Raw genomic sequence first — 21,832 nt, 5'->3', positions numbered from 1 at the left:
GGAAGAGGGCCCTGCGTCGCGAGGGGAAAACGGCTTCTCCGAGTCATGGCTCCGGCGGGGGAGAACGACTCCTCTTCGATCTCGATACGGCGGGGGACCCCCAACTTCTCTCCTCGGGGCGGGCGACGCCCCTTGTCGTGGGCGAACGCGCTTCTCCGGCTGCGGCGCGCTTGTCAGCAGAGGGAGACCCGCTCCCGGGGTGCGAGAGGGCGATTCTGAACTTATTTTCAGGAGGGATAAGATCTCTCTCGATTTGGTCAGCGCCCCCCAGGTGGAGAGAAAGACTCAAGTTGCCTAAAAGTGACAGGGGGCTCTTCCTTCCCTGTAAAAGATAGATTTATTTTCCCTTCTTTATTTTTTATCTTTACCCTGGTACAGAGGGAGGAAGATCCTGAATTTACTTTATGGTGTTAGTCAGCCTTTCTCCCCTCCCCCAGTCGTGTCCACAGAGTGAGCCTCGCTTCTCCGCCCCCGAGCTTATTGGTGTGCCTGGAGCTCTTTTCCCTCGCACAGTGAAGAGCGTGGCGTTTGGAGTGTGATGGATGCAAGCCTGCGTGTGTCCCACTTCCCATCTTTGTGACCTTGACTCATTTCTTAACCTTTTGTCAGTCCTCCCATCTCTAATTTGGGTACTCTCTTCAAAGAATTGTCCTAAGGGCTAAAGGAAATTTTGTGTAAGTGCTTGGTACATAGTAACCTTTTGGAAAACTGTTGCTATTACTGTTACTTAATTTGTTTTTTTTTTTTTTTTAAAAAGGAAACTGGTATCTTCCACAGAGAAACACAGATTTTTCCATGCATGTCTCCTCCTCCCATCCCTCCCCACCCCCTATCACTTTCTGAGGAGGCTTTTCTCTGGGGCAGAGAAAGAGGCACTTGTACTGTCTTAGATCCGACCACACTTACCAAATTAACAAAGAGGGCCTCAGTTAGAATAATCTGCAAAAAAGACTGCTTTTGGAAGCAGGTCTGTACTCCAAGAGGGAGACCTGATAGAAGCCAACCTTTCCTTTGTCCACAGAAGCTATCTCTCCTTCCCGACTGGTTAGAGATGCCCTCTCCCACTCCCCCTACTTGCTCTAGTGACGAAAAAGCTTCCTTCTATCTGATGTGCACACCCCCCTACACCCAAGATGGAGATTCCAACTTCTTTCTCTTGCTCTCCCAAGAAAAATAAGACTCTAGACCTATGAGAGGAGAACGCTTTCCTGCTGTATGTTTGGAGTGGCACAGATGGTTTCTTTTCTCCCCTTCCTTTGAAAAAGGAATGAAAATCTTTTATGCAGAGTCTTTGTCAGTAGAAATCAGGAGTATTTTCACTGTTTCACTCCCCATGTGGAGACAGAGGGATCCTTTTTCTGCATGCTGATAAAGGGAGGAACGGGGGGAAGCCGTGCTTGATGCTATTGAGATTTCTTGTGCACTCCGTGGGGAAGAGCCAGGCCCTGTTCAGTATATGGACTTCCCTGCCCCACTTTCAGTTTGTCTAGAGATCTTGTTCAAAGATTCTTCTTTCTCTGTTACTCAAGAAGAGGCCCCCTTCTCCGAATTCCCTCAGGGAGGGATTGGCTACAGTGTCCGATTCTTTGGAAAAGAAAGCCCCTTTCTCAAGGTGAAAGGAGTGTGGTGAACTTCTGAGGGCCTGATCGTTATTTTGAGTATTGGCCCTTGTCACAAGTGTGGTAGTGCCTAGTGTTATTAACTGCTTCGTTTGGTTAAGAGCAGCCCCTTTGCTTTTGGAATTAAAGGGAAGGGAGACCGTCAGATGGGATTATTGGGGCACATGGCTTTCTGTTCTGTTGTTTTCTTTGTTTGATTTTTTTTCTTCTTTTGCTTACTGCTGTAAACTTTGTACCCCCAGAACTTTTGTTTTGGGGCATGTTTGAATGACTAAAGTTGCCACTTTGTCAGGTTTTTAGTATTATAAAACGTATTCTAATGAGGCCGAGAGCTGCAATGTTAATCTTTCATTCGTAGTTTCCCCATCCTCCCCTTGGCTTTTGTTATTTGGTGGGATGGGAATTAACACTTCCAAATTGCCTGAAGACACACTGAAGAACAGCTTTCTATCTTTTTCGTATGTAAAGTGTTCTTAAATTACCTTGTTTGCCCTTGAGTACTTGCAGTGGGGATTAGTCTGAGCTCTGTACCACTTTTGTTGGTGTCTATAGTAGGTCTGCTGTGCTGAAACAAACTGAAACAGAAAAGTTATTTAGAGTCTTAGGATTTTTACGGGTAACACAATGCTTTGCGATTATTTTGTTTAATTTGTCCATTGTACATGTGAAAAACAAGCCCAGGAAAGTTCAGTGACACACTCAAGGCCGTGCAGCTAGTAAGCGAGAGGCAGGATAGGGACCCTGGTTTCCCAGCTTGGAGACCAACAACTAGACTGCTTCCCAGCACTGATTCTGCATTTGAAGCAGAAAGACTGGGAGATGATAATTCTCAATTCAAAGGGCTTTCTTCTTTTATTGGAATAATTGTACTGCATACTCCTTATAAACATTAGTCTTCCACCCATCCCCACCCCTGGGATAAATCCATCCCCTAAACAACGTAATTCTTATTTGTGTTAATGGTAAAGATGACAAGCCAGTAGCAGCAAGAGAGAGTTGTTTGTGAATCTATGGGTTATTTTCTGCTTATACCTCAAACTAGGTAATTATCTGGTGTCTTCACTCAGTAGGTTGGTTATAAATCATTAGTAAGGATTAAGCCATAAATCCCTGTCTACATTTTATAAGCATGTGTTACTCTTTCCTCTTACTTCAAGTTTATTTAACACTTTAGTGTAAAAAAATTTATGATTGAGGGAGAGAGCTGACATTTGGAAAGATACTGATAAAGGGATAATACACTTACCGGTTATTCTTTATTGCTTCATATTTGGATCTTGAGATATAACGTTTTAAAAAAATTTTAACACGTGTGATACACGCTCATTGTTTAAAAAAAAGTACAACATGCAGATAAGTCATTCATGATCCCATCACCCAGGGTAACACTGTTAATATTTGGCTTATAGTATTTAAAACAATTTTCCTGTATGGATATATATTTTTCCAAAATAAAAGAATCCTAATATTTATCTAGCTTGATAAGACATCTCAGGCAGCTTTCTATGGAGAGGTATATTTCTGTACCATCATTTTTAATTGCTCCATTGCATTCAGAAATTTAAAGAACTTGAATGGTAAAATTCTGTTGTTTCTGCAGTCTTGTGGCATTACCAATATCTTGATAGAGGGAGAAAGTTGAGAGGAGAGTTTAGTGATGTGAGCTAGTGAGCTGAGAATCATTGTAAACTGCTCTAGGCTTGCATCTAAATATGACTTCACCTCTGAGGGCTCCAGCTGAGGCACTTAGCTGTCCTTGGTGACTCCACTTCACATTACTGCTGAGAAACTTGAGGACCAGAATCAGGCTGCAAAAAGGAAGGAGTGTCTGTTTTGCTTCAACAGCCGATGTGCCTAGTTGTTTTACAAGTTGAAACGTCTTATAATTATGTCTCTACCAAACACACGTATCAAGAGATGGTAGTTTTGTGGCGTTTGGCTTTCGTATATTGGAAGTTATCTTTTGGTGACCAAGCTTTACAATTCTGTTTTGGTCCACACCAGTTTGCAACATAGATGGAGGTGTAGGAAAGGTAATGGCACTGTTTTCCCTGAGGAATATTTTGAGCCATTTTATGTGATTATCAATATTGCCTCTTTGTGATAAGCATCTGTTTAGGAAGCATGTATTTGTGCGTGATTTTGTGTTCAGAACAAAATCTTGAGTTAGGACTGTGGGGTTGGAAAGGAGTGAGATTTGTTAGAGACACAGCTGGAGTTGGGACCGTTGGTACAAGTGCTAATTGAACGGCATGTGGATGGTCAGATATGGTTATGTCTGGGGATTCAAGTCTGAGCTCTGGGGTAACAGGGGTGCCATTACTAAGAGAGGCAATGGGATCAAAAATAAGCATGTAAGGCTACTGAGAGCCTCTTACTCATCCTGTTTCTCATAGCTGCTTGCATGTAGCAATACTCGATTATTCACTGGGTTGAATGGGTTCTATTTTAGGCATGTTACGTTTTGGGGGGGGGTGCCATCCTTGTGAGTGAAACGTAGGTCACAGCTTGAGAAAAAGTTGGGGCTAGGGACGGATTTCTTTTAAAAAAAAATCAGCTTTATTAAGATATAATTCATATAACTTGTAATTCATCAACTTAAATTGTACAATTCAGTGGTGTTTGGCATAGTCTGAGTTGTGCAACCATCACCACAATCAATTTTAGAACACTTTTATTGCCCCTAAAAGAAAAACTGTCCATCAGCCACTCCCTATTTCTCCAACTGTTCCAGCAGTAAGTGGTCACTAATCCACTTTCTGACTCCAGATTTGCCTGCTGTGGACATTTCGTGTAAGTGAGATCTTATAATATGTGGTCTGTTGTGCCTGGCTTCTTTTACTTACATAAGGTTTTCAAGGTTCATCCATGTTGTGTCATGAATCAACACATCATTTCTTTTCATAGTTAAGTAATACTCCATTGTGTGGATAGACCACATTTTGTTGATCCGTTCATCAGTTGATGGACATTTTGATTTGTTTCCACTTTTTGGCTCTTGTGAACAGTTCTGCGGTGAACATCCGTGTACAAGTTTTTGTGCGGGCATGTGGTTTTTGCACGGGCATGTGGTTTTTGCACATGTTCCTCAGAGTGGAGTCGCTGGATCATGTGGTTACTCTGTGCTTAAAGGGACAGTTTTGAGTCATCCTCTTATCAGAGAAGCTGCACGAAAAGGTGAGGTCATCAAAAAAGTGAAGCCTGGGAAGGGGGTGTATCGAGGGTTGAACTTGAGAACACCCACACCTTGGCAGGCAGGGAGACCCACGGAGCTTGTCTCCACCTTCTCTTCTACAGTAGTCTTTCCTGCACTTACTCTTTCGGTGCATATGTGGTGTGACAACCAAAAGCTGGATTGTTATCTGTCGATGGGAAAGGGAAACTGAACCAAATTAAAATGGAGCACTTCCAACCTTTTGGGAGCGGGGGCATCAAATAGCAGTTTCACTTTATCCCTTAACCCCCACGTACACACACACACACACACACACACAAAATGGCTTAAAATCTAAAGTACCCCTAGAAATCCAGGAGCTAGAGGAGAAAGGGGAAGACTAGCTCCAGAAAGGATGCCTTTGTCAGCACGGTTTATGAAAGTCCCCTGTGAGTCTCACCTCACTCCGTTGCATGCCAGTGCGTCTCTCCTTGCTTCTCTTTTGGATTCAGGTTTCTTCACCAGCCCTCCTGTGTTACCTCAACCTTATGGACCAGCAGTCTGCTTTCCTGTAATTTCTAGTATTCGTATTTAAGTTAGTGGTGTCGCGTTATGTCCTTTCACCTTTGAGTAGGGTTCCTTGAAAACACTAAGGCGCTCGCTCAGCAGATGAGAGCATAGGGACGTGAGTAAATCAGCCACCACTGGTTGGAAAACCAGAAGAAAGGCAGAATGGTCTGGAATGAGAGGACCTGTCATCTGCCCTTCCTCAGCCCCAGCTCCAATCCAGACAGCACAAGCCAGTGTAGGGGACCTTCTGTCAAGGAGGAACAGTTGTCAACCCAGGAGTGCTCAAGGAGCGGGCTGCTCATTGACGGGGAGGCAGAGCGTGTGCCTTTGTGTAAGCGGCATCGGTGGGCTTCCCCCCATAATCAGGGTACAAACAGAGACAGGGCCCAGGGCCGCTGGGTCGTAAGGAGGGAGTTACATGGTGTCTCGGAGAGTCCCTCATGCTCAGAAATCTGATCGTGGTCGGTGGAGAGACGGTGAGACAGCCTAACAGTCAAAACAGTTCCGTAGGGAGCTCTGGGTATTACTTGTATGTAACGTGTTTATTTTGGAGAAAGATGGACATTAGGAAGTGGTGAGAGTACATCTGAAACATCCTTTCCTATGTGCATTTCGGCCAAAGGGATCTGCTGTGGTACTTCTGATAAATTCTCGTTATCAACTCGGAGATTCCAAATATTTCTCACCTTCTCTCTCCTCCTGTTTAGGGTTAAGGAAAACATCAAGAACGAAAGCGTGCAGTATCTCATTTGGTTATCATTTCCGCCTTGGTCAGGTCAAGTGGATTTTGTGGTGGAAACCACACGCGTTTGGTAGACTAAAATGGAAAAGTTACCGGCCAGGAGACCCTGGTTCTGGGTGTACCATTCCCTATCTGTGTGTGCGTTTGTTTTGATTACTTTAATAGTACAGTATCATGAACTACTTAAATATATACATTTTAGCAAATAACCCATGTTCCCATTACCCAATGTGAGAAGTGAAACATGACCAACACAGTGGAAGCCCTGGGTGTCCCCCCTCCTTTCCTCAGTTAACCATGTAATATTTTAGGCAGGTCACCTTTAACCTCTTCAGGTGTGGTGTTAGAACCTGTAACAGGAAGACAACAGCCGCCTTGCTTAGCTCACTGGGTTGTTATGAGAATCAAATGAGTGGTGTCTGTGAAGGCACTTGGAAAATCTCGAGGTGCTGAGTTGAAGTCAGGAAGGATTTGCCCAAGAGCTGACTTAGTCATGTCGGGTGCCAGCCTGCGTAGACACAGCTCAGGTGTTTGGTGAGCACTTTTCTCTATATCTTCTTCCAAAGAGAATTCTTAATGAAGAAAAGTCAGTGAATCGAATTCTACAGAGTCCCTCAGTATATGTTAATTCAGCAAATATTTTCTGAGTACCTGCTATGTGTGAAACAACTATTCCAGGCAGCAGGGATATAGCAGCGAACAAAACGCGCAAGGTTCACGACCTGAAAACAATTCAAAAACCTTCTTTACCTTCTTATTTACATCGGGTCTATCCTTGGATGCTTAGACATGTCTTATTCTCATCTACATTTGATGAGATCTCACTTAAATCCAGATTTATACTAAGAATTGTTCATAAGGCAGTATTTGCATTGAAATTAGACAGATGTCTATTAAAGGTTTAAGGTATTTATTTTCCTCAAACTCAGTCTCTTACAGAGAATTTTTTGGTGCCATATAATGCTGGCATTTGAGGTAGAATTTTTTGCCTTTGTTTTAGCCAGTTTAAGCTGAGACAGCTTTCTACTACCCTGCAAGGTTTTAAACTTTTATCCCTTCCTTTGATTTGTGTCAGGGTGAGCCGTTTGGTGTAAAAGACTTGACTCCATATCTGCATCTGCCCCCATGCTGTCATCCGGCGTAGAGACCCAGCCCGTTCCACTCGATTCCTCCATGTCTGCCGAGGTGCAGGAATTATACTCTGAACTCCCAGTGAGTGTCTCCAAAGAGCTTCATGCTGACCCTGAGCCAAGTGCAATTCCAGATGTAAAACCTGGAGCCTCAAGCTCTCGTATAAGTCAGAGTAGGGCAGTGCCCTTGGAGCTGCAGAGGACTCCTGTGGAAAGTTGTCGCGAAGAAACCCCTGAGACCTTGGACCATGGGGGTGAGCCTGGGCGGTGTGGGCTGGTGGACCCCACAGCAGAAGGTTCTGTGGCTTCTGGGATCTTGGATAGGGAAGTGAAAGCCAAGAGCATGGAGCAAAAGGTCTTCAGAGATGGAGGGGACCAGGCGGAGATTGTAAGAGACCCCTGTGAGGGAGCAAAGGAAGACACACGTCAATATTCCACAGCTGCTGAAGAGAAGCTCTGCCCCAGCCAGGTAAGAAATGAGATCTTGATGCAGATTAGTTGAGTGGGGATGGCATCTTTCCAGCTGGACTAACACTTCGCAGGATAAATTACAGAGTCTGACAGGTAGCTTATGATTTATTCTTGAAACATTTCCAAAATGTTGATTTTGATGTTAACTTTCTTTTGATGATTTTAAAAAACATTCGTGTCGCATCAGACACTTGAGAGGAAGTGCTTATCTCATGAAAACATGTCAGTCCTCTGACACAGCTACTGTATATGGAATGTTGAGTCTCTTTGTGATGGTCATGTGGGATTTCTGTGTCTGATGTTAAGGAACGATGTGTACTCGTTCCTTGAGTTTTGGTAGCGTCATGGTTAGGATAGAGTGAGGTGTCACAGAGGTGTCTTTGAGGGAGACTGTTGACCCAGCTAGGGCTTCATAGGATGGATACCCTCGCGGGGTCTCCATATTTCAGAAGTAAGTCCTAAGCTTTGTAGGTCTAGAAACTTGACTTGTATCTTTTGTACGTCAGAGGTGATGATCTCCAAAGGACTGATCCAAGCTACCCCCCTTCGTGAGAGGCTGAAGCTTAAATCAGAAAGCCAGTTCTTTAACTAATACACGGTGAAAAGTGGAATCACTGCTTGGTGTGGCATGGAAAATCCCATCTCTGTGAATTTGATATTGGAGTAAGAGGGATTAGTTAGGTGAGACTAATGGTTAGTGAGCTAAGGTAGCCTGATGGACCCCAGTTCCTAAAGGAAGTTTTACCTGCCAAGTGGACTAGAATGCTTACTCTTTGCCCTGGATGGTGCCTTAGATCAAGAGTTAGTAAACTTTCTGTGTAAAGGGTCATACAGTAAATATTTTAGGCTTTGCAGGCCATATGGCCTCTGTTGAAACTACTCAACTCTGCCATTGTTGCTTGAAAGCAGGCATAGGTGATTCTTACAAAAATTAGTGTGGCTGTATTCCAGTAAAGTGTTGTCTATAAGCACAGGCTGTAGTTTGTAAACCCCTGCTCTATGTACTAATAAATTTGTATTCTCTGGGCTTCCTGGGCTAGGCTCCATTCCCCACCTGATAAAAATACATCATTTATTTACACAGGTTACAGGGCAATTGACTGTCATTAGTAGGCTGCGTATATTAACCATAATTAAGAATAGATAAAGCATGAAGTAACAATTGAACAAAATATCAGATTTTATGCTGTGGTGACCTATCCTTAAAAATATAGTTAAATGAGCAACGTAACAGATCCAGAAGTTCCTTACTCCTTGTTATGGTGGGCTGCGTCTAACAAGATGGAAAGTTTTCTTCATGTAAAATTTGATATGAAATGAAAGTATGCATATATAAATGAACACAACATACTTATATCAGTACACGTATATACACACATACATACGTACCACCCAACCCGAGAACTAGAAGATTACTGTTTCCCTATTCCTTTTCTAAACCATTCCCTTTCTCCTTTTTAACTCCACCAGAGGTAAATTATATTTTGAATTGTGTAAAGCAAAATGAAATTTAATAGATATAAATGCAAGATTTTGTACTTGGTTTCATAAAGGGAACTACACACAAGTGGAAAACAGAGGTGAAAAACAGAAGCCCTACAGGTTTTAACTGGTTAATTAGAATAGACTCTGTAGCTGCCAAGAAAAGCCAGTTTGCTCTTAATATACATTAACAAAATGTGTTGCCTGGACAGAGGTGGTGGTTGTGTGCTTGTGTGCTGGTTCGCCTGTACCTAGAGTATCATCCTCATGGTTCTCTCTCCCCTACCCCCCCAGCACTCAGATGAGCTCAAGATACAGGGAGGATGGGGTGAGGGGCAGAGGGGAAGCAAGGAATGAGTCAGTGTTGGGGTTCCTGGCCAAAGCAGAGCCTGTCCCTTCCTTTTCACATTGAGCCTGGGGTCATGTGGGAGGAATGTATTCATGGATAAGGATTCACACTAAGGACACAACGTGAAAATACCCCATTGGAAGCCGAGTTGCTGGGTCTTCCTGAAAAATCAGGAGGAATGAGAGAAGCCTTTGAGACTTTGGAGGGTTGAGCAGAGTAGTTCTGTTGGGCACAGTTAAGCTCAGGGGAAGATGGGTGGGACGGGGCAGCTCCTGACATTCTTAGGTCACAGCACCATTGGAAATCTGGATGAATGCTGCAGGCCTCTCAGAAAAGCAGACATGCCATCCTGGAAGGTCTGCAGACTCCAGACATCCTTGGACCCCAGGTTAACTCTTGCTAGATTGGCAAAACACCACAAACATAGTCAAAAGACAACTGACAAATTGGGAGGACATATTTGCAACGTATATCATGGATAATGGGCTTATATCTCTACTGTATAAAGACCTCTTAAATTGGGGAATGAAAAAACTCAATAGAAAAATGGAGGAGACACTTGAGTAGATAAGTCACTGCATGCGTGTGTGGTTGTGTGTGTGTGTATTGTGTTTAAACACATGAAGATGACCGACCTCACTCATAATTAGAGATGCAAATTTAAACAACCCATGATACTACTTTTATGAAACCTATCAGATTGGTGAACATGAAGAATTGGCAAGGCTGTGAGGAAAAGGGCTGTTCTCACACATGGCTGGTGGGAACGCATACTGATACAACCTTGCAGAAGAGGAATTGGGCTACACTTAACAAAACTATGCCCTGATCTGTTGACCCAGAACTCTCATTTCTAGAGAGTATCTACCCTGAAGATACACCTCCCACAGCATAAAAATATGTATACACAAGGTTATTGTTTGAAGTGTAGTTTATTATTGCAAAATGTTGGAAGCAACCTAAATGTCCACATATAGGAGACAGGTTGAATAAACTATGGTATATAAACATCCTTCCCTGGAGCCCTGTGCAACTGTAATAAAGAATGAAGATCTCCATGTACAGGTACAGGTGTCCCCTAGACCACTTCTGCGTTTGGTGATTCTCTGGAATTCACAGGACACTGCACATGGTCAGATTCACAGCTAAGATTAATTACAGTGTAAGGACATAAAGCAATCAGCAAAGGGAAGAGGGGCATGGGGGCAATGTCTAGGGGAAATCACGCACACACTCCCAGGAGTCCTCTCCGAGTGTAGTCCCACACACTTCACTTCCTCTGGGAACAAATTCTGCTCATACATGTGAAATGACTACCATGGAAGCTTGTTAGAGTTCAGGCTGGTCACATGGGCATCCTCTGGCTGGCACATACCAAAATCCCAGACTTCACAGGAGGAAAGCAGGGGTTCCCCATGAATCACATTGTTGCATAGGTGTCGTGAGCCACTCTGATCATTTAGGAAGTGGTGGAGACTCTCCTGCAATCTAAGTTCACAGATGCTAGCCAAGGCTACCCTTGTAAGCACGCCTTTCTAAGAATAACAGGCCTGCTGCTGTTAACTCTTCTGCAAAGGAGGATATACTAAGTGAAGAAAGCAAACTGTGAAGGACTTCTACAGTATTCTCCCTTTCATGCATGAAAGAAGGGGAAATAAGCAAGTGTACAAGTGTATGCTCATTTGTATAAAACACACACGTGTGTACACAGAGGAGGAATGAGCCAGAGAAGAACCATATCACTTCTGTGGGGTTCCTGCCCCCCAGATGGCACAACCAGGATCTAATCATGAGGAAACATCCGACAAACCCAAACCAAGGGACTTTCTTTCCAAAAGTTATGAAAGATGAATACGTATGGAACCCTCTCAGTTGAAAGGAGACTGAGGAGGCACGATGACTAAATGCATTCTGGGAGCCTGGATTGGATCCTCGTCCCAAAAAGGGTGTTATGGAGCCGTTAACAAGATTTGAATAAGGTCTTTAGATTAGTTAGTATTTTATTAGTGTTAATAACTATACTGTGGTTATGTAAGATGTTAACATTAGGGAAAGCTGGATGAAGACTATACAAGAAATTTTTTTGACCAATATTTGCAATTTTTTGGTGTATTTAAAAGATTGTTTCTAAATCAGATGTTTAAAAACTTTAAAAATATTATAACAATTAAAACCAAAAAAAACCTCTTGTTGATAGAGGGAGACAGAATTTAACTCAGTATGAGAGGTGCTTTTTAACAGCTAGACCAGTCTAGAAATGGCTTAGGTTACTCAGGGAAGTCCTGTTTATAAAGAGGCTCAGTGACTGTTTGTCAGGAATATAGCAAAGGGGATTCTAACTCGGACAAGCAACCTCAGAGGTAGGTGTTCTTTTCCATGCTGACATTCTGTGATTTTGTTCTAATAGTTGATTTGCCTTTAGCAGCATTCCACAAAGTTTTTTCCTTCAGCTGTTGTTCATCTCAAACCAGCAAAGAGGCCCACAATCGTGCACTGGCTCCAGTTTGGGAAGAGTACTCAGAGGTTATCACTTAACCCACTCTTCTCTGTTCCCTCTGAACCAAAATCAGTCAAGGCGGAAGGGTACTGACTTCAACAGAGCTCGGCTCCAGGAATAAGAACTTGCTGTGGTTGTGAAGGACGGCCACCTACACTTTCCGGCATGGATTGCATGAATTAAATGAATTTAATGAAGTTAAGTCTGCTTGGTGAATTTCCCAGTTCATGGAGAAGAACGGCACCAATATTTAGAATTAGAAGTTTACGCTTTTTTGTACCTTGGGCCCTGATGAAGCCTAAACTGGTTTTGTTAAATATTCATTTCATTCACTCATTTAACCTCTCTTAAGGTCATTATTAGTTGTGTTTTTGTTTTTTTGGGTTTTTTTTGTTTGTTGTAAAAGAAAAACAACAAAGTACATGTTATTTTATGAAGCAACTTATTTTTAAATGTTGGTCTTAACTGTTTTTTTGGCTTTTTTTACTGTGGTAAAATACATATAACATTTACCATTTTTATTATTTGTAACGCTTCAGTGGCATTAAGTACGTTCACATTGTTGTATAACCATCACCACCATCCATCTCCAGAACTCTTTTTATTTTCCCAAATTGGAACTCTGTCCCCATTAAACAATAACTCCCCATATGCTCTCCCCCAGCCCCCGGTAACCCCCGTTCGCCACCTTTCTGTCTATGAATTTGTCTGCTCTAGGGACCTCATATAAGTGCAATCATACAGTCTTTGTCCTTTTGTGACTGTACTTGACATTTTCTTTAAAGATCCACGTGGGGCTTCCCTGACAATCCAGTGGTTAAGACTCTGCGCTTCCACTGCAGGGGGCAAGGGTTCAATCCCTGGTCGGGGAACTAAGATCCTGCATGCTGTGTGGTGCAGCCAAAATATTTTTTTTTAATTTTTTTAATAAAAAATAAAAAAGATCCACTTAAAAAGTTAAAATAAATATTCCAGTCATGAAATATTTCAATCATGAAAAGTTAAACCAGCAAAAAAATCATTCTTTCCTGCCTTATGATTGTGTCAAAAAGGTATAAAGACTTGTAACTAGTACTTTTGTCCTTTGATCTGGGATATTCTGTTATCGGGAGGGGAGAAGAAAGGCAAAAACAAGGAGGGGAAAGAGTCTGGGAACAGGTGCGTGGAAGGGACAGCTGCAGGAGGCACGCTGAGTGGTGAAAGAACCGTTCAGCTCTGACCTCTGCACTCACAGGAGGAAGGTCAAGAACTACGGCGCACACAGAGGTTACGGACCAGGATACGGAAAAGACTGGTCTTATTTAAGAATAAAGTGGAAAGACGGGTATGTGACATCCCACACAGGTGATTTGACATTGAAAACTTTTTTTTTCCTGATTTGAACACCCAACTTTATTTTCTTTTTTTTAACTGAAGTATAGTTGGTTTACAATGTTATATTAGTTTCTGGTGTACAACGTAGTGATTTAATTTTTGTTTTCTTGGCCGCGCAGTTTGTGGAATTTCAGTTCCCCGACCGGGGATTGAACCCAGGCCATGGCAGCGAAAGCCTGGAATCTAACCACTAGGCCATCAGAGAATTGCCCAATGTGATTTTTGACATTTTTATAGGTTATACTTCATTTAAGGTTATTATAAAATATTGGTTACATTCCCTGTGCTGAACATTACATCCTTGTATCTGTGAAAACTCTTTATACCATGCTTGGTTTTTTGCTTGTTTTTCTTGGTGCTTGGGTATAAGCTGTACACAGGGGTAGATCTGCCAGGGTGAATGTGTTGTAAAAGCTTTGGCTTCAAGATACATCATTCATGCTCAACACAGACACAGAAAAAGTTCTGAATTGTCTGTTAGCGGAAACATACGAAGACTCAGTATGCATCTTTTGACAGATATTTGAAGGCATATGGACAGGAGACATCAAGTCAGGAAGCACAATGGCTGTTGATCACCCGAGGCATGTTATGCTATTGGAGAAACTTGTTATTTAATGGCATGTTCAGAAAAGACCCAATCTTATGCAATTTATGTGACTTTACTTAAGGGAAAGGCTGTTACGCTAAATGCCCATTAAGCTTCCTTCCTCGTCACCCTAAGAGTCTCTGATCCTAAGGGAAATTTGCAGTAGTGTGAAGCAGCTTGCTGTTTGCTTAAAAGGAAATCTTGTTGGAAAGAACTCATTTTCAGTGATTTAAAGGTGAAAAAATCTGAACTTCACACTCTCAGTAGTACCGTTGGTGGCCATAAGCTGTTCTCCCGGTCTGCCAGGGTACCGTGGTCCCCACAGTGATGGTTTGCCTGTGGTTCTCAGCTCATATTGTTAAAAGTGTGTGACAAAGAAGTGCCCAAAGCACCATTCACATATTGCTGGGACTTAAGGTGGAACTTTCTCCTCATTAGTTTAGCAGTTCTCTTAGATAAATCCTTGTGACGGACTGTTATTAAATGCCTTACCCAGCTAACGTGATCAGTGCCTCATTTAAAGTTTCTCTGAATTGAGATACATGGAGGAAAATTCCTTTTTAGGCTCAGTAAAGATGATTTAAAGTTGCTGTCCTACAGCTGTTCCTTCCTAGATATGCAAGTGTAGGAAACTGAAAGGTCCATCTAGAGATCCAACGTCTTGTTTATTTTCAGTGTTCTTCACTGTGAACATGATCACTGCTGTTCCCACAAGTGCCAGGAAATGGGAGGTATCTCATTTGCTCTGTGTTGGGGCCCTGTTGTGTGTTCAGTGTGTCGGCAGTCCCACCTGAAGCTTTTTTTTTTTTTTTTTTTTAATTTTATTTATTTATTTATTTATGGCTGTGTTGGGTCATCTTTTCTGTGTGAGGGCTTTCTCTAGTTGTGGCAAGCGGGGGCCACTCTTCATCGCGGTGTGGGGGCCTCTCACCACCGCGGCCTCACTTGTTGCGGACCACAGGCTCCAGACGCGCAAACTCAGTAACTGTGGCTCACGGGCCCAGCTGCTCTGCGGCATGTGGGATCTTCCCAGACCAGGCCTCGAACCCGTGTCCCCTAGCATTGGCAGGCAGACTCTCAACCACTGCACCACCAGGGAAGCCCCCACCTGAAGCTTTGACCACCGCTGCTCCAGCTCAGGAAGCTCAGGCTTGGAGGAGGTCAGCGAGATCTGCTTACAACCAGGGCTCATGGCTCAGGTGTACGTCAGGCCCTGAGGAGCTTAGAACTACCCTGCTTATAAAAGCTGAAGGGCCTGGTGTATGTTCATTTCCCTCCTAAAGATAGTTGTGGGTTTTTTTTTCTGGCTCAATACTAGCCTCATAGGAATGAATCAGTATTGCGTCTTTTCCAGGATAAACAGCCAGCTTTTAATGGGAAATAAGATTACAGATGAACAGTAAGAATGGTTTTCAAGACCCTCCTAAAATCTGCCTAAACTTTGAAGAAGTATTTTAAGTTGGTTTTGGTTCCAAGCAGTGGGCAGGAGGATGACATGTTGGCTGTGCCAGGCTGAGGCAGAGCATTTGCTGTCAGTTTGACAAATTGCACTATTATGTGGCATTTCGTATTTTATATAGTTTATATAACGCTACAAACTACTGTAATGATCTCATTTGATTTTGCAAGAGGGATCCACGTGAACTTTTATCTTGGAAACAGATTTTGCAAGGAATGTTAGGATATTAATGATCAGATGTCAAGATTTAGTAAAATCTAAATGGTAGAAATGTTTAGGACTTTACCTCTAGGAATCCTGAAACTTAGAACACTTAGCTGATAAAATATTGTAGGAAAAGGACCTTGTGTCTGATAAATTTCTTCAAGTGTTTATTACATGATCGGTTGGCTCGAGGGGATGGAGGGAGTTGCACGCAGGATGCTTACGCTACACGGCCATTGCTCGCAAGTGGTCTGTTCTGTTCCTTCATCTGCGTTTGGGGCCCAGGGCTGGTTGAGCTCCCACCTGATCTGAAGATCGCCCAGCGCCGTGGTGCTGGTGGTTGGGGGTCCCTCACATCTGAACTCAGCCTCACACTGTTCCTTTTTCAACCCTGTCAATTCCTGATCATATCTAGACTTAAAACTTTGTAGGGTCCACAGCCCTCTGTGAGGGGAAACTTGTTTTTCATAACTCAGAACCTTTCAAGAGAAGTTAGCAAGGCAGGGGGAGAGAGGAGTCTGTCACTCCCGGCTTCTGCTGCTCCCCTTCACTGTTAGGGGTCGTGGCTAAGCAGGGAGACGGGAGGATGGCTTGAAGCAGTCAGGTTGGCACTCCACCAGGGTGTGTGCGGGCTCCAGCTAAGACATCTCCTTAGAGCAGCAGGTGGGGCCAGACTAAAATCCCAGCAGTCCCTCCAGGAGCCGGAGCCCTTAGGGTTCATCATACGAGCTCATCAGAGTCCTTGGGAATCTGAGGGGACCTGTATGCTGCTGGCAGGAGGTCAGCTCTCACTGCAGAGTCTCTTTTAGGCCCAGAAGAGCTTAGGGCGGTCACTCCAGATGACACCGGGCTCTGTTGGTGACAGTCCTATTGGCTTTTCTCACAGGAAAGTGAGATCTAAGGTCTAAGGTCTACTGGATGGTGAGAACTTCTGCTCATGGAGCACCCGTCCTGACAGGGCATCTTGCGAGGTGTCTATGGTCCCCATTTATAAAACCACCTGTAAGCATGCACTCTGTGCAGCAAAGCTAGCAGGTGGGAGTCCTGCGGCTGGAACAGAGCTGCATCTGACTCCTCACCCCTCGGCTTTTGCTCCATCACCCGGCCTTTCCCATAAAGTATTAACTTGAAGAAATACTCTAAATAGCATCTAATCTAACACTTCAGACATTCAGCCTGAGAACTGGAAGTGTGGAGGGTAGTATCATTTTGGAGAAAGGATCAAGGGTAACTACAAATAACAATGTTTTCTTAACCTCTCATTTTGAAATCATTTGAGACTTAAAGAAAAGTTGCAAAAAAGTAGTGTGAAGAATTCCCATTACCCTTCATGCATATTCCTCACATGTTAACATTTTACCACATTTGCTTTTTTTCCCTTCTGAATAATTTGAGCGTATAATTGTAGACGTGATGCCTAAATACTTGACTGTGTATTTCCTAGCAAACAAGGGCATTCTGTCAGGTGACCACAGTACCCTAATCAAAATCAAGAAATTAACACTGATCCGAGTACATTTGGCCAATTGTCCCACTGAAGTCTTTTGTAGCAAAAGAAAAGAAAATGTTTTCTTGGTCTAGGAAAAATCCAGGATCATTTGTGGCATTCAGTTGTCATGTTTGTTTAGTCTCGTTTAATCTGTAACATTTTCTCAGCTCATGACCTTGGCACTTGAAAGAGTACAGGCCATTTATTTTGTAGAATTTTCCTCAGTTTGGGTTTGTCTGATGTTTCCTCATGATTAGATCCTGGTTGTGCATTTGGGGGGCAGGAACCCCACAGAAGTGATGTGGTTCTTCCTGTGCATCCTTTCAGCAGGCGCCTGGCATCAAGGTGCCTCATTCCTGGGCAGGGGAACTGCCATCACCTGGTTCAGGTGGGGTCTGCCAGGCTTCTCCACTGTGAAGGTACTATTTTCCCCTTCATAATTATTGAGTATCTTGTGGGGAGATATTTTGAAACTATGTAAATATTTCTGTTTCTCATTCAAAATTTTAGCGACTAGTTTTAACATCCATTGATGATTCTTGAGATAATTATCACTGTGATGGTTGCCAAATGGTAATTTTCTAATTCCATCATTCCTTCTACGGTAAGTAAGAGCTTTCTTCTCCCCATTTACAAATAAATTTGACCTGGCATCACACTAGAATTTATACTCTTTTGGTCAAACGTGGTAACACGTAAGTTCTGTGGGAGATGGTTGTTTTAAGTTCACACTGTGCAAAAGCATTCCACACTGAAGTTGCAATAACAAGTGAAGGAACAGTCCTGCTTTGTACATGACACTCCACGCCGGGCCTCTTCTCTCACTTGCAGTGATGATGCTTTATTTCCTCCTGTGTCCACCTGTATTTGCCATCACTTTGATCTTCTGTTTCCACCACAGAACTTTGCTTAGAAATGAAATGGTTTTGCTTGTTTGTTGTTGTTGTTGTTGTTGTTTTGGGGTTTTCTGGGGGGCATTTTTTTTGGTGGAGAATGTGGGCAGTGATGTTTTTTTTAAGTGCTGTAAAAGTTATCAAGCATTGTAGCAATGATTTCACCGTCTGTCAATTTAAGTGAGTGCTATGTCAGAATCTTTTACTTACCAGTTAAATCCATGTGAAAGAAAATCTTTGGGCAGAGAAAAAGAGGTGACCCAGAAGGAAACTTTGATGTGAGCAGCCATCGTTGGTCTGTCAGTGTCTCCAGCTGGTCAGCCTGGTTGGACCCTTTCCTCACGGGGCCCCATGCCACACATGCGCTGCTGCTGCTGCCCCATCCCATTTTCCTGAAGTCCCTCTGTAGGTTGTCATTGATGGTGTTCCTCCTTATACCCTCCTCCAGTGAACAAGGATGAAAAGGAAAAATAGCCCTTCCAGGAGGTTTGAGAAAAAAATGAGTATGTGATGCTGAGAATGGTTAGGGACTGAGTTACATCCAACTTCCTGATAGTTTCCATTCAGATTTTCACTTAATTGAGATCACATTGCATCAATGTGTTTCTTGATTCGGAGGATACTTATAGGGTTTTGTTTGGATTTGCAGCCCAGCATTCTAAACCTCTGTTATTGTCCAGACCTTGAGAAACTTGGCTTTTCAAGCTCAAATTCTAGAGAAGTGGAAGTTTTATTGATTATATTAATTTGAATTTGAGGTTTGCTTCAGTTCCCAGTCCTTGGCTAGCAAATTTCCAGGAGTTGGAAAGAAGACTCTCAGAGAATCATTGGCATTGGTGAGCTTGGGTGTCTCTGGATCCTCCCTGACCGCTGGATTTTCTTACTGCAGGAGGACCTCCTGATGCAGGCAAGCAAAGAACATCTATGCACGGACCTCCGTGAAGATGGTCTGAGGAACAAAGGTATTTATTTCTCTCACATCTTTTCCTTCTTCCATTATTAAACACACAATTTTAGTTCGCACTGGGAACGTGAGGATTTTAGGTCCCTGCCTTGCCAGATGGACTTCACTGTAGCAGCTCTTGGTATCATTGCCCACGGACGTACTCGGAGGCCCCTGGTATGATCGAGCAATGCCTCATTTGTGACAAAAGTTTGCTTCCCACTTTTTCTATAATGAGTCCCCATTGACTGTGAGTTGAACCTTAATGCTGGTGTGAAATCTTTCATTTCACTTTATAAAGCTGCACTGCTGGGTGGAAGGGTTCACGTGGACGGGGAGGAAGCACCGCTGGCCGTGCAGGGCATCCTGCTCTGTTCTCGTAGACGGCGTGTCCACTCCCGGTCACCTTGAGAGTTTGCAGAACAGTTTCTCACTTCCGTTACCTCGTTTGCTCCTCAAAACAATTGTTGAATATGGGCATCTGAGATACTGCCTTTAATTTGATTGATTGATTTGATTGAGGAAGAAGCCGAGGCCCAGAAGAGAGTGCTGAGCCAAGATTCTTCTCCCCCTGCCCCAGGCTGAAAATAATCTTAGGTAACTTTAGCGGGGACTCTGTGTATCTATTTTATAATTAAGGTTAACAATGTAGAATAATCAAAACTGCAAAAAAAGAAAATATACAGCAAATATGTTTAATTGTGTGAACATTTTGTTACTGTGATACAACGTCAGATTTGACTCTGCTTCTTGGCAGCCTGGACAGAAAAGGAAGCACAGACCATCCCTGTGAGAAAGGACGCTTGTCCTAGTTTATCACCCTGCTTCCTGCTGCTGGAGATTCTCTCTGTGGCTCAAAGCCTTGGCTGTCCAGTAGAGAGTAAAGCTCTGAAGATGAGAAATGTCGCTTTGTGCATGTCTCACCCGGTCTCAAGGCTTTACTAGGGATGCAGTTTAGTGCCGTCACCTGTCCCCGCCTGGATCTTTTTAGTGGGGCTCCAGTACTGGTATACTGAGTCGTAGGTGTGTTGGTGTATTTTCACCCACATCTTATCACAAAATTCACTGTGTATGTTATGAACTACATTTAACTACTTTCATTTAACCACTGAATGGACCTTTTAAACAAGAGAACCAGAGTTATTTTCTGTGACGAAACCTGCATTCTCAGACTTACCTGGGTACTCTGCACCTAAAAAGCTGGTCCCCACTGGACCTGGATAAGTTGAGCTCTTCTGAAAAGTGTTCTCAGATAAACTGCTCTGTGGCACTTTTCTTGCTGTCCTAATGCCATTCTTCTTTAGTGACTTAAATTGGTAAAATGAAATTGTTTTCCTCCCAAGCCATAGGGAAGGTTCTCAGGTTGATGTGGGGGAGCCTGGAAATGGCAGCTCTGCCTGACGACTTTTAGCAGCGATGGCCTAGTGCCCGACTGTGAGGCGTTCTTCCACGCAGCCCCCGAGAACCTTGCAAGCTGGCCCTGTGTTACACTTGCAGGAACCAGCTCAGCTGTCCAGTGTCCCAGGCAGGCATGGCCAGGCAGAAAGGAGGGTTCTAAGCAGGCAGGTCTCCGCAGGAATTGAGCCCTGGGAGTGCAAGCAGGCGGTGCAGCTGCCACCACGGTTTTGAGTTAAACAGATGCACATGCTCTACTGTCGTGTGACCAGCATTTCAGCTTGCTTTGCCAAGGTCAAGGTCAAACATTTACTAACTTACCATTTACTACAGAATTGAGAAGTAAATGATGTTTCTTGGAAATCTGGTTGTACTGTCTCTCCAGGGGCCCCAGCGGCCAAAATTTTCACTCTGCCCGGGATTGTAGCTCCTAGCCCTGGGCATGTTAGATATTTTAAGTTTTCCTGATGGAAATCTAATGGATCCTTGCTACCTTTGTTGTGAGCGTTTGTACTGTTGAGCACTGTGCAAATTGCTGTACATAGTTTTGTTTATACTAAGTTTTGATTATTCTGAAATGGGGGCACCTCTGAGGTCAGTGTTCTGTAATAATTTATAAATTTGCCGGGGGGTGAATTTGGGCCCCTTGTACTGAGCTATCTAGTAAGTGATCCTGGCACAGCTCCCTTCTCTGTGTTGTTTTTCCTTCTCTCTATAAATGTCCCGTTCACAGCACACTCCCAAGTTCACATGGGATTCCAGGCTTTTGAGGCTCTTTACAGTCGTTCTGTCTGCTGTGGTTCAGTGAGGTAAAATGAGAACACGATTGACTCTTTAATAAAAAGGACCTTTGTGTTAACCAAAAGGAGTCTTTAATTTGTAGAATGCTATTTTGCATATCATTCCCCATTTCTTGATTGCCGTAAGGCAGATCCGAGAGAAGCGGGCATGGGGACCAGTGCTGGGTGTTAGTCAAGAGGCCATTTCACAAGGGAAGAATGTCCCATCAGGCCCTCTGACTGTGCCTCTCCCTTCCTGCTGTTCTGAGTGTTAACCTGGCTGTTTCACCGTAATTTTCTGTTCAATATTTTATAAAACTAATGTTATGAATTTTTTTTTCCTTGTAACTGGGCTTGATTGGGAAGGTTGCGTAAGAAAGATGGAATGGGCTCCAGGAAAAATACAAATATTAGTTCCCACTAATTACTGTGGGACTTAGTTCCCATAGTAACAGTCTCCATTAAGGCTTATGTGGGAATCCTCTGAAATAGTAGGGTCACCAGAAATTGGAAGAGCGTTGAGGAAATAAACTTTGATGCAGAGGTGAAAGCATCAAGGAGGGAAAAGCTACCTTATATAATTTTTGGAACTAGATAGTTTAAATTATTTAGAATAACTAAAGTTGAAACAATCTTTTCATAGCCTCTATTTCTACTATGTGAATAAATTAAGCATTTTAAGGAGATGGAATG

General features: G+C 43.3%; 1 protein-coding gene across 24 annotated transcripts in view; it reads left to right on the top strand.

The window, feature by feature from the left end:
• PRR14L (proline rich 14 like) overlaps positions 1-21,832 on the top strand; it is a 63,361-nt gene that overhangs the window by 354 nt on the left and 41,175 nt on the right. For 14 of the 24 annotated variants that reach the window (XR_014233856.1, XR_014233857.1, XR_014233858.1 and 11 more), the window contains exons 1-2: positions 7,196-7,684; positions 18,912-18,984. Coding sequence is in view for 19 of the 24 variants with exons in the window: in XM_082353031.1 (XP_082209157.1) it covers positions 7,211-7,684; positions 18,912-18,984 (547 nt within the window). In the remaining 5 variants the exon portion in view is untranslated. Of the gene's footprint in view, positions 1-236; positions 6,620-7,160; positions 7,685-18,911; positions 18,985-21,832 lie in introns of those variants that run through there. The other 10 variants (XM_082353036.1, XM_082353035.1, XM_082353030.1 and 7 more) reach the window with 5 other exon arrangements.

The sequence above is a fragment of the Balaenoptera borealis genome, assembly GCF_965194805.1.
Source record: "Balaenoptera borealis genome assembly, chromosome: 14".
NCBI lineage: Eukaryota > Metazoa > Chordata > Mammalia > Artiodactyla > Balaenopteridae > Balaenoptera > Balaenoptera borealis.
Note: the sequence above shows the minus strand (reverse complement) of the source record. Positions and strands in the feature narration are given on the sequence as shown.